This window comes from Perna viridis, chromosome 4 (genome assembly GCF_037379345.1).
Source record: "Perna viridis isolate PV_CMFRI_1.1 ecotype Kerala chromosome 4, ASM3737934v1, whole genome shotgun sequence".
Lineage (NCBI taxonomy): Eukaryota > Metazoa > Mollusca > Bivalvia > Mytilida > Mytilidae > Perna > Perna viridis.
This window is the reverse complement of record NC_142448.1, coordinates 22,298,506-22,312,373: the sequence shown is the minus strand read 5'-3', so window position 1 is coordinate 22,312,373 and position 13,868 is coordinate 22,298,506. Positions and strand designations below refer to the sequence as shown.

Genomic DNA, 13,868 nt, shown 5'->3' with positions numbered 1-13,868 from the left:
TATATCTCCAAAACCGTTAGGTTTAGCCAAATTCTTTCAATAGCTGAAATGATCCTTATTTTTAGGACTACAAAAGTCTTCAGGCATGAAATTTGTCAGATGCCTTCTTATAAGAGTTATTGCCCTTGACAAGGGAAAATGAACGTTTTTTGGGTTTTTTTTTTTTACAGTTTTCAGCCAGTGTATTGAAAACTATGATAGATTTAGACTTTCATTTACTGAAAATGATCCTTATGATAAGTCCTATCAAAGTTTTCTTGAGTCAAAATTGTTGGACAACTTCTTGTTTAATTTATTGCCTTTGAACGGCAAAATTCAACCAGGTGAGCGATTCAGGCTCCTGGCAGCATTTTGTTCACATATATCTCCAAAATTGTTAGGTTTAGCCAAACTTTTACTATTGCTGAAATGATCCTTATTATAAGGCCTTCAATAGTCATCAGGGATCAAAGTTGTCAGGTGACTTCTTGTAAGAGTTATTGTCCTTGAAAGATGAAAAATGACAGTTTTTTTAACACAGTTTTCAGCCAATATCTTGAAAACTATAATAGATAGAAAGAAACTTCAGTTGCTGAAATGATCCTTAGGATAAATCCTACCAAAGTCTTCTTGAGTCAAAATTGTTGGACAAATCCTTGTTGAATTATTATCCTTGAAAGACTGACTTTAACCAGGTGGGTGATTCAGGCTCCTGGGAGCCTTTTGTTATATTTCTTGGCACTTCAAAAATCTATATGCCAAAAGTTTTAAGTCTGATCTCCTTAAAACTTCTTTTTCCCTTTTCAGAAATGATCAAAGAAGTATTACAAGTGAATGAGAAAGTGCATGATTTAGCTAAAGAACTGTACCAACAGAAAAGCTTATTGGTGATGGGAAGAGGATATAACTTTGCAACTTGTTTAGAAGGTGCATTGGTAGGTAGTAACTTTTAGACTGTTCCTCAAATCATGTTTAGAATTTCATTGGTTTGGGACAATTTACACTACCAATAAGTGGTTTTTATTATTAACATATTATGTTTGAAAATTAAAAATATTACTAACAAATTAGTTTTCAATACATTCCAGTCCAAATTAAGGATTGGAAAAAACCTGGTTTGCCTAAAGAGAACCAACCAATCAGAAGGTTTATTACAAATCAAACAAATAATTCACCAACACATCACAATAATGTATGAATTTATGGAACACTTTTTACAAACATTAAATGTATAGGCAGTTTAAAAAAAAAGTTCAAGATACTTAGTGTGAAAAGACTTTTTATTTTGTTTTGTAGAAAATCAAAGAGTTGACCTACATGCACTCTGAAGGTATATTAGCAGGAGAATTGAAGCATGGTCCTTTAGCCTTAGTAGATAAAGCTATGCCAGTATTAATGGTCATCACCAGGGACAAAACTTACCAGGTATTATACCACTATAGTTGTTAGATAAGAGTCAAAGTTCACCTACATGAAAGATTCTTCGTGGTAAGAACAGGTCTAGTAGCCACTCGATACTGTCTGACCCATATGCTATGGGGGTCCTTCTTTGTGTAATACAGTGGAACTCCCCTAAACTGGCCCCTCTGAAAACCGGAATCCTCCGAAAACCGATCATTTAGTTTTGGTCCGGAATTTTCCCCTATATAATTAAGTAAAAATTTCCTCCCTAAACCGGCCCCTCTGAATTCCGAACATCGGCTGCAAAATTCGGTCCCAAAACCCATTTCTTTGTAAAAATTAACCTCCGAAAACCGGTGAAAAGTTTGCCGACAAGTAAAATCAATGAGCCGTGTAACATGTTGTAAACATGTCAATCACGGTAAGATCAATAAATCAGTACTTCAAAAGGCTAACACCGATCTTGATTGGCATTAACAAGGAGTGACACTCTTTTATTCATTAATTATCACAGATAATGAGGGCAATAACCATGATCCTATATGTAATTAACTTTTTAACAAATGTTAAATTTAAAAATTGTTTTGATAACCACATTTTCAAACGATTCTGTAAAAACAGAAAATGAAAACTTCAAAATATGTTGTGCCGACCGCTTGTGTTCTATTAAAAACACAGAAAATGAAAACTTCAAAATAGGTTGTGCCGACCGCTTGTGTTCTATTGTAAAATGAGTAAATGAAATTAAAGTTATGGCTTGAAAATGGTTTTCCTTAAATAGCCGGTGTTACAATTTTCAAATCATTCTGAAATTTGCATTGCTTCTGGTTTAATCTAAAATTACTGCTAAAATGTCAAAACCGCCGGCTAAACGTCGTCGTATTGAATTAACGCTAGAAGACAAAATTAATTTAATCAAAGAATCTGAAAGTTTTCCAAAACCATCTCAGAAATCGTTAAGTGAAAAATTCGGTGTAGGAAAAACGACCGTTTCCGATATTTTAAAGAGAAAATCAGAATATCTTGCAAATTATGATAACAATGACAATTTGAAGAAATTTAGATTTGGTAACAAAAGTAAACATGACAATTTGAACGATCTGATGTGGGACTGGTTCCGTTAAGCTCGAGACAAGGCTATTCCGATTTCTGGGCCTATTTTGCAAAGCAAAGCCTTAGAATTTGCCAGTCAGTTAGACATTTCCGATTTCAAAGCCTCAAACGGGTGGTTAGAAAAATTTAAGAGTCGCCATGCTATTAAAGCGTTTACCGTTAGTGGAGAAAGTGCCGGTGTAAATGTAGAAACTGTTGATGAATATCGCTCGCGTATTCCAGAAATTTGCTCAGATTTTGAACCTTGTAACATTTTTAATTGTGACGAAACTGGTCTATACTATCGTGCGTTACCAGACAAGACACTTTCAGCCAAAGGGCAATCTTCCAAAGGTGTAAAAAATTCTAAAGAACGTTTGACAATTATGTTTGCTTGTAGCGCTACCGGTGAAAAATTAAAACCTCTAGTGATTGGCAAAGCCTCAAAACCTCGTTGTTTCAAAAACATTAAAATCAACAAACTACCAGTTACATGGCGCCATAATAAAGTCTTGGATGAATTCAAAAATTTTCTCTGAATGGATTAGTGACATTGATAAGCAAATGCGTAAACAGAATCGCCACATTCTCATGTTTTTAGACAACGCCTCATCACATGCTAAAGATTTGAAATTAAACAACGTAACTTTGAAATTTTTACCAGCAAATACGACTTCGCACCTACAACCGCTAGATCAAGGCATTATCAAGGCTTTCAAAGCTCGGTACCGTAACCGTATGATGAAAAGTTTAGTCGCTAAGATAGACGAAGTTGAATCCGTTAAAGTGTAATTTGTTAGACTGATGATTAAATGTACAATTAACTGTAAAACTTGTTTTCAATTTTATTAGTGCTTTATTTATGAGAATCTTTATCTATGTTATTAAATGTCACTGAATAAATATTTTATGGAGTGCAATTGAAAAGTGAATGTATATATGAAGTAAATGTACAAGGGACATAGTATTCTTTATCTATATCTTGAATTCAGACTGACCCTGTTGTCTGCAACAATAAGAAAGAGAAGGGTAAAATACTGTCTATATGGATTCATTGTCATGATACCTTGGTATTTAGTCGGGTTTTTGGTTTAGAGACATTTTTATTTCATTTTTGATTTGTTTCTTTAGTTTCTCAGTCACATCTTCATCTTTTAGTATTTTTAGTCAACAAAGGCATCGGAGACTAGTTTACCTTAAAAACTTTACACAGATCAAAGACAATGTCAATAAACTACGCCACGCATCACTAAACTGTCAACAATATAAAAATACTGAACAGTACGATTACTCTTTAATTAAAAACAACAATACAACTTTTACGTTTATTCTTGATTTGAACACAAACATACATAAATACCTATCAAAGAATGTGTGTAGAAACATACAAACAGTGCAATCAGATAATCATCAATAGGATCGGATCGATCACAAGATCAATAACATTGTACTTCCGGTATCCATATACGGAACGGATACGAAAATTTCCGGAACCTCCGAAAACCGGCACCTCTGAAAACCGGCCGATTTCTTTGGTCCCATGGGCAGCCGGTTTTCAGAGGCTCCACTGTATGTAATTCAAAGAGTATTGAACCAGTATTATTCAAACTTTGAACAATGTTAATTTTTTTGTTCAACCATATTAAAAAGAATAGCAAGTTTGTATTTAGAAATACAAGTAAGTTCATGCTCTATAGACTTTTGTGCCCAACGTTTTGGAATCAGATGTGTAAATTTATAAGCATAAAGATTTGTAAGCTTTTTAAATTTTGTTCACTTTATCTTTTGAATGACTATAAATGTGCAACTTCAGCATGATATGTTGTATTTTGAGTGTAACTTTTTTTCATGTTACACATTAATTTTTTGATTACCAAACATTGTGTTTAAGAATGTATTAGAATGTCAGTGTTCCATGATGCTTTACCAATCAAAACAGTTATTGATCATTAGTAACACAGTTTTATGGTGAAAGGTTTACCAACTGACATACTTTATTGATTTCAGACATGATTTTTTTCCCGCTTTTTGAATCAAGATTGTACTGTTTCATTACAGAAATGTGTCAATGCCTTACAACAAGTGAAATCCAGACATGTAAGTTTTATTTAGAAATTCAGATTCATGTACAAGTACTTTGCCATTTCAATAATTTCAACAGCAAAAAATTAATTACATTAATACATAAAATGTTTTGCTTACATCTTGATATTGATAACAGAAATATGGATAACTTTTTTCTTAATTATAAAAGTCATGTCTAAGTATGATTTCATGTATTTGTATTTGGTTTTCATGATGCTATTTTGTTATGTATAATTGATTTTTTTCTAGTATGTATATTAACTATACTACAATCTTTGTACAAATAGTGTACAGTATTGTTTTTGTATTGTCTGTATTTGTGCTGTCCTTTCCCAACCTTTTTTATGTGTTGTTTTACGGGCAATTTCTCTTAGATTAAGGCTTTGCAATTACTTATTAATGAGGCTATAATATGTTTTTAGCTGATGAACTAAAGGCATGAACTTTAAGCAATCTTTGTATTGTGTTAGATTATTAGTTCATGGTATTATATTTAGTCATTTTGGCATGGTTTAGGGAAGTTCTGTTTAGAGGAGGCAACAAATCTGTTAGTGTTTTATAATTTTTTTTTTATTATTATATGGTATGGTGTTGTCCTTGTTTTTATCTATTTCATCACCCATAGACATTTGTGATATATTGAATATAAGTTGGCAGATCTTGATAAGTTTATATAAAAGGTGCCGTACCATGTTGCATGTCTAAAATGGGGCAAACAAACTTGAACATTAACTAGTTTGAGTTCCCAGAAATAATCAGCATATAAACTATTCATTGTACACTTGCTGACATTATCAGTTAATGTGAGACTGATGAAATCTGAATAGTATCCAAAAAAAGTTCATATAAATCCTAAATAAGTTCATAAGTTGCTTGGTCCAATGGATTCTTGGTCCAATATGTCACATGTTTCATTATTTAAATATTGGTTCTTTCTTTTAATCTTTTCTCTCAATAATTTAAAAGATAAGCATTTTAAGAGAAATTTTAAGTATGATCAAAATAAAATGATAAATACATTTAGGGAACTGAAAATAGATTTAATTATGTAAACTGGTAATCCATTTTGACTGTATCTATTTGCTTATAGAATAATAGGATTAGGTATATTGGAGGTTTATATGGGATCAGTATGCAGAAAACACAGTTATACATAATACTGGTACTCCCAATTTTATCATCTTGTTCCATTATAAGCATGTTTGTACATGTATAGATGTAATTATCCTTCCCCCACTGAACTTCCTTACCTTCTATGATTCACCACTATGTAACTAATGAAGGAATATGTTCTCCTTTACTAATGCATGAATGTGTATTCCTATCCTAATATAGAAATGTGTTCTCCTATCCTAAGGCAGGAATGTGTTCTCCTTTACTAATGCAGGAATGTGTACTCCTATCCTAACTTACTGCACATCCTGTTGAATGTTTTGTGACTAATGTAAATTTTGTGCATTTGGCATGACATTGTGACCTTTGACATTGTAGGGACAACCAATCCTCATTGTTAACAAGGAGGATGTTGAAACGCAAGTGATGGGAAAATCATGTATCACCGTACCACACACTATTGATTGCTTACAGGGAATTCTCTGTGTTATTCCTATGCAGTTATTGTCATTACATATTGCTACATTAAAAGAATTGGATGTAAGCATACTGTCTAAACGGATTTCTGCATGCACATAGCTTTATGTAACTCCACTGACAAACAGGTGCTTGCTGTCACCAACACTGACAAGCTGATGTACTAGGTTAGAGCATGTTTATATATAGATTGGTATTGGGTTATATATTCAGAAAAGCATAAGACAAAAACTGCAGTGAAGATGGTTTCAAGACATATCCAATGGTCAAATAGCATATAAATACCCAACAAAATAATGTTAAATTTACATGAAAAAATGAAATTGGATACTTCTTATTTTGATTAATCTCAGATTAGAAATAAATGCTTCTAAAAGGCAACTCTGTGTGTATTGTTTTTTTGTTTTTTTTTTTAATTTCAGTAATTAAGAATGAAATTTTGTATTAGTTCTGTTTGTATATCAGAATATAAATATATGATCATCAGGTCAATGAAATGACTTTGTATTGTAACTAAAAAAAAATCCAAATGTGCAGGAAAACTTGTGGATATGTCTTTGTTTCCTGAAACAGCTGTGTTATTGAGAAAATAGAATGATTTCTATGTCTGTACAGGCCCAATCATGAGTCATGTACATGTACAAATATATATGAACATGCTCTCCCTATCATCAGTCTGTTGGTCTTCCTTCTTTACCATTTCGATTGTAGCACTTCTCTATAGGCTAGATTTTATATTTTAGGGACGTCCCATTTTACTATGTTCTAAGGGTGATGTAGATGTACAGCAGCAAGCTTATCGTTACATTGATGTTCCCACGACTGTTGATTGTCTCCAAGGGGTTTTAACTGTCGTCCCTTTACAGCTTCTGTCATTCCATTTAGCTGTTTTACGGGGAAATAATGTAAGGAAAAGTTCCAATGGCTAACTTTATACAGTCATGCAGTCACATGGGAATTCATTTTGTAATGAAGCTAGGCACTCTTTTTGGCTTAAAAGGTAACATTGATACTTGTATGCAATAATACATAAAACACATAAATGAAAATTAATATAAAGTACCTTTTTGAAAAGCATTCCTAATGTATTGCATGGCTGTATTACTTAAGGACGAAAACCTGATATTAAAGGTAGGTACTTTTGTTATGCTTCGCTGGATGATTAACCAGTGGTAAGCCATATGTCAGGTAAGTTCAGTAGCATTATTTCTTTACATAGTTTTGAACAATGATACATGTTCTTTTTTTAATGCTTTTGCAGATAAATTAAATCACCATATAATATGCTTTGAATTGGAATATTTTGGTAGTTTACTACATTATTTATATGTTAAATTTTGGTGTGTTTGGTCTTTGTGCTTATAGACTGGTATGTGTTTAATTTATGGCATTAATTAAGAGTGGAAACAAACAATCCTTCATTTTCCTACCTTTTCTTTTTGTTTGTTTAATTTTGGCATTTTCAAAGGAAAAAAAAACCGAAATATCCCAATTTATGGTACATATAAACTGCATCCCTGTCTGCTCAATAAAATGAGGAGAAAACATTATGATATGGGTAATCATGTTGACATGGATTGCTCATACATTGCTTAAACTCTACTAATGACAACAATTTACCAAGGTAAGTCAAGTATAAATTCATATTGGCAAAGAATTTCCAACAACAATTAGGGTACCAGTAAATAGGACACCATTAGTAGATACCAGCAACTCATCCCTATCTTTATGAATTCCATCGCTTAACAGTTAATATTGTGTACTTAGCAAGACATGGTTTGTGATTATTGATACTATATTTGGATTTAACATGTATTGTTCTTATAATCAGATATGGGGAGTGGTTTATATAATCCAGTTGTTAGATTTTTCTGTTATTTCTTATATACAACACATTTGTAGTTGTAATACATTTTATGGGAACGGGGTAGTAGTATAGAGGAATTGTTTTCATTTGTTATACCAATAGAGTTCTTGTGTGAGTGTTGTCTAAGGATAAAATAAGGCTTCTAATGGTATTTGTCATATCAATAGAGTTGGCTAAGATTATAATAAGACTTGTAATAGTATTTGGTAGGAGTAAACCTTATATACCTTGGTTTAAAATTTAAGTTAGTGAGTAATGGTGGCTGCTAAATACCAAATCAGCTGTATGTAATAGACTTGACCATTGAAGCTTAGACCCTGTCCTGGGAAATGATTTCCTTCAACCACTGTAATGTCTCAGAAACTAATCGGATTCTGTGTGCATCTCATCTTTATCACACACTTTAGATGGTGCTTCTTTTTTTAACTAAGCACAATTCTATTATTTTTCAAAATTCTAACTCCACATCATATCATTTTCAGTTTTTGCTGTTTTTTTTAATTTAACTACTAATTTAGAAGCTATTATAAACGAAAATATTTTTTTGTGTTAAATTCTTCTCTACAAATTTACTAGTTACTACTAAAAAAAAATATTTTTGAATCGACAATTTTTTTATGAGGTTTGTTAATCTTTTGATTTTGACTTTTAAACAATCATGAGCCATAAAATCAACATGACAACATACCATTTACTCTTGTTAGGTGGATTGTCCACGTAATTTAGCAAAGAGCGTGACAGTGGAATAAAGGTCACAGGTAGGTCATATCCAGTAGTATAGTCAGTTTGTTGTGTAATCATGTGTTCACCTTGCCTGGTGCTAGTATCAATTTATTCTACCAGTCAATTTATATTATTTTCTTCCTTATCTTTCATTTCTTTTTTCTTTATTTAGATAAAACTTCATGTCATAGGTGTATGATCTATACTATAATTACTTTTGTAGAATGAGACAAACTTCAAATGATAATAAATGACTAGATAAACTAATTACTACCTGGTCTTTGTCCCTGGATTATGTTCTTTTGATTTCTGCTAGAATCTTGGTTCCCTTGATTATTCTTTCAATGTGTTTTACCATTACTCTACACATTTAATGTTTAAGTTGGATTATCTCCCCTTAGATAGAGCCTCATACAGTAGTACGTAGCTTAGTATGAACATTTGATGTGTTAAACCTTGATGTAAAATCCACAAAAAAGTTTAGGGGCTAATTAGATGAGGTACAATTTTATCTAAATAATACGAAGACCAATTAATTATGCTGTATTTTTGTGAGCTGTCAACAAATCAAGCATGACATACACAACATATTATCTCTAATCAGTTTTAGATAGTCTAATGATAATGGTTGAAACATCATACAGAATTTATTTCTCATAAATAGAACAACTAACCTTAGCCTACAACAGTATAGCATCGTAAATAAAGGTACAAGAACACAATTTCGTAGTGTATTTCAACAGACCCATCTTGACATATAAAAAAAATTCCACTGCTTCAAATTCAATAAAACTTCACCAATATGGAAAAATGTATAAAAGCAGATTTCTATAAGAGTGCCAGAAAAATTCACCATCATTTTTTATTTTTAGCACCTTTTCTTCGGAGACCCCGTAGACACAAAAAGTGACCACTGCCTAATGTCCTAAATTTTGACCTTCCATAGGACCAAATCATAACTTCCACATAAAGTTACAGAATGAAAAAAAATTCCTTGTAAATGTTTATCCTTGCCCTAAATTTCTGCATTAAATACTAAGCAATAAAGTTTATGACAGCAAAGAAAAAAATCAGGAAGAGACACTAAAAAAAGAAACTATATTCCTATAGGTAGAACGGTACTATTTATTTCCCATAGGCGACAATAGTGAAACTTTTGAAAAATTCACACCTTTAAAATAATGTCGGAACTAAAAACTGATTTTTTTTTCAGTAATATCTTCATTTCTCTAATTAAAATTAAAATTTAAAAATAAAAAGAATAATCATCTTATGGGAAACCTCTTCAAATAGAAGTCAAGTATTTAAAAAGGACAATTTTTTTTTTTCATCAGCTCGTTACCCTTTAGGAAAACTGTATCACTATCATACAACACTGAATTCAGGTATTTTTTTATAATGATGCTTTTCCAATCTATTCATATTTATTGCACACAGGATTTCGAATCATTTCACTGGAGTTACTGATGAGGTTTTTACAACAACTCTAGAATGTCTTACTTATAATATTAGAACTATAAAACTTGACAGGTTGTTAGATTGTATTTTTTTCAAGTCCTGTCTAATTCAAGCTTCTGCCACTGTCAATTGAACCTTTTATTAAATGGATGATGGTTATTTTCATAGTTTTTTACATTTATAGAACTGTTGACAGTCAGATATTAATCCATACATCTAATGATCTTAGACTTTTGCTTCAGTTTTTTCTTTAAGGATGTTTATGCTCATGTTCAGCTGTTTTCTGGTTTCTTCATTCTCATAGCATTAATATTTTTTGCCTAGTGACCCCCATTTTTCTTTTTATAATTTTTTAAATACAACTTAAAATGTTTTTTGGAAAGTTTGTATGAAATCCTTGATATTTCCTCAGGGTTGTTAATAGATAAAACATACGAAGACAAAATCCATGGAAAATCAAGAGAAATCCTTTTCCCGCCTTAATTTTAATTGCTTCTATCTCAAAAACGAATACACTAACCAATAAATGTTTTCGTCTTATATTGTTCCAGCATGAAAGAACTTAAAAGATTTTATAACCCTTTGAAACCCTTGTTATTCTTAAACAGAACAGTGAATATCCTTAATTTAAGTTATGGACACCACTTACATTTCAGGCGCGTAGCTGCCGTTAGGCAAAAAAGCGTTTGCCGGCACTTAATTTTGCCAATTTTTTTTTTTTTTTTTTTTTTGGAGATAAAATACATCCAGGAGAGGTTTAAATGATGCTCTTAAACTCTATCCCTGTGGAGGACCCCTGCTGTACTTATTATTGATCGAATATTATCTCTATATTTTGGATTATAATTTATTGTAAGTCCTTGTATGTTAGGGCTAGATTGCATGAATGTAATGCATTGCTTTCTGTATACCTGTAAAACTTTCGAACAGTTCATGTTGGAGATTCTCCCCCATTGACACTATCTCATGTTGGAGATTTTTGCTTAAAAGAAAAAAAATTCATTTATTTAGTGTTTTTCACTGAAAAAATAGTAATTTCAACAAAAACCTCCCATAAATCTTTCATTTTATTTGGTTGATTCTAAATTTTTCTTTGATTTTGTGGGAGCCCCCCCTCCTTACAAAAAAATGCAAGAGTGTTAACAGGTATGTTTCTGTCATTTTATGAAGTAGTTATGAGTTTACATTTCACCATGAAAACTATGGTCCAGACAGAAAATGTCTCCGTTTAAATTTAATTCACCATAGTTCAAGTTTTAGTTGACAAATTATTGTTAAAATATTTTTTTTCAACAATCATTTACATTTTTTCATTTCATAATATATATTTTTTAATTGAATGCTCAGATATATTTGAGGATTTTATATTTTCAGGTTGACTCACCACGAAGTCTGTTGAAGATTCATACAACTCCAAACAGTTAAAAGAATAGGAATAACAATAGACTACCAACTTATTGTATGTGGGGACTATAATGCTATTTTGTAGATCAGTATTGACATTTTAATTGATGTTAATATTTCGGGAAAAACACTGCATGTAGATTTAAAATTATAGAATTGTAAACCATTTATTTTTGTCACATATTTTAACTTATATATTTACCCATGTTGCATTAAAATGCATGTGATGTCTTTTATTATTTTATTCTGTTTAGTACAAGTGATATGGTTGTTGACGAGGCAGCTACAACTGTTTGTTTTATTTTTTTTATCATTCAAACTGTTTTGTATGTACAGGGTCCAGTTTTATAAGAAAAAATGCAAATTGAAATTTCCTCAAATCCTTCAGTTTTTCCTCAAAATTAAAATTTCAAGCAAGCTGATTGGTTCAAATATGAGTTTATGAAAACTGGGCCCCAATGCACAAAATGGATCATTACTTGTCGTGAGGAAATATTGTAGTAAATTTGACATTGTTGCCTTTTATGTTAAAGGATCAGTAATTGCCTTATTTTTTTCATGATTTTGTCCAATATATTTGCATGGCTTTCATTTCATTATAGTCACAGACGGCTGATAACTTTCAGTACGACTGTTGGTGTTGTGAATACAATGAAAATTTTGTCACGTTTGATCAAGAAATTAAAATTATCTGAACAATGCATATAACATGGAGCTTTGACCAATCTTGTCCCATTCCTCAAGATAGCCTGACAATGCCATTGCATTTATTTGGTAATGTCTGGATTAGGAATATTAGAGCTGGGCTCTTTTCTGCAATTTGTTAAAAATTTAAAATCAATTCACTACTTAAAAACCGAGACTGAACTTAATTGATTACGTAGGCACTACACATTTATTTATGATCAAAGTACGACTTTCATTTGTGCAACTCAGTCTTGAAGACAATCACATTTTATATATATGTATATTAATTTTTCTATTTATTTTGTATGTGACTTTCAACTAATACTAAAAGTCTATCAAGTTGTCTTATTTAAAATGAAACAGAATCTGTATTTTGATTACTGTGAAAGTACATGTATTATTGTTTGTGGGTTACCAATTTTCGTGGGTTTGGTTCCCTATGAAAAGGATATTTACCATTGTTCATATGATAGAGATGTCAAATCCACAAGTTAAAAAATCTACCGACTGACCACCCAAACCACATAAATTGGTACCACAAATAAAAGTACTTTCACAGTATAAGCATCACTTAATTTGTATAATGCTTACTGATAGTCCTTGTTATGGGTTATTTAATTATAACTGGTGTCTATTGCAATCTACTTTATGCATTTTAAAAAGATGATTGATCCAATCTATTTTTTATTGTTGTCAAGTTACTTTACAACAAAACAATTCTCTGACAATTTTATTATATTTTATGTAATTGTTAAGGACCAGTATTGAGGGAAAATAAAGTACTATCAATATAGACTGTCTGATTCTTCTGTAGTTTATAAACATGGCTTTAATCAGCTTGCATTTCTACTTATTTATTCTCTATTTTCTGTTTCACCCCATTTCCAGCCTAGTATATCCTACGACTTGCAATTGGTTTAAATATACACAGATTTTACAAGGAAATAACTTGCAGCTGATGATGCTATATCTGGACTAGTCCTGTATATGCCCATGATATCTGCCATCTTTGAGGGATATTTGTCTAATGACAGGTTACTCTTTTTTTCACATAACTGCGGTAATTCTTTATTAAAACTAGCAAATATTTAAATATTTAAGAGTAATGCCCAACCTTTACCCATTAGCCTAAATGTCTATATGGCTCCACTTTCTGTACTACTCTCAACATGATGACTTCTCCGCTTGATGTGTCTTTGCATTATAAAAGCTCTACTTTATGATATCATTCAAAATGTCTTGAACAACTTCTACAGACTGCAGAGAAACCTCTGCGCATGACTTTAATAGGAACAACATTGCTTCCATTGATGCAGTGTCGCTCTTTGATGGGGTAACTCATCTTTATGGCTACCAGGAAATTGGTCTGAATTGGCATTGGTGCATTTGCCGCCTTCTCCTATACAACTACACCAGCCAATTCACATATCAATTAGTCATTTTCTGGACTGGACCTGCATCAGTGGAACAGAGCCACTATTTCTATACACCCGTCAAAATTTTGACGGAACGTATTGTGTCCGGCATCCGTCTGTCAGTTTTAAACATGTCGCACCGTAACTTGAGAACAAATTATCTAAAT

The 13,868-nt window shown here is 31.8% G+C and overlaps 1 protein-coding gene across 13 annotated transcripts in view; it reads left to right on the top strand.

Annotated features, from left to right (window-relative positions):
- Positions 1-13,079, top strand: part of LOC148619337 (glutamine--fructose-6-phosphate aminotransferase [isomerizing] 2-like) — a 36,623-nt gene extending 23,544 nt beyond the window's left edge. For 9 of the 13 annotated variants that reach the window (XM_088579106.1, XM_088579105.1, XM_088579107.1 and 6 more), the window contains 5 exons: positions 787-914; positions 1,276-1,404; positions 4,531-4,569; positions 6,049-6,210; positions 11,570-13,079. In XM_088579106.1, the coding sequence (XP_088435232.1) occupies positions 787-914; positions 1,276-1,404; positions 4,531-4,569; positions 6,049-6,210; positions 11,570-11,620 (509 nt within the window). In that variant the 3' untranslated portion in view covers positions 11,621-13,079. Of the gene's footprint in view, positions 1-786; positions 915-1,275; positions 1,405-4,530; positions 4,570-6,048; positions 6,211-6,890; positions 7,053-8,718; positions 8,773-11,569 lie in introns of all 13 variants that reach the window. The other 4 variants (XM_088579099.1, XM_088579104.1, XM_088579101.1 and 1 more) reach the window with 3 other exon arrangements.
- Positions 13,080-13,868: the final 789 nt, after the last annotated feature.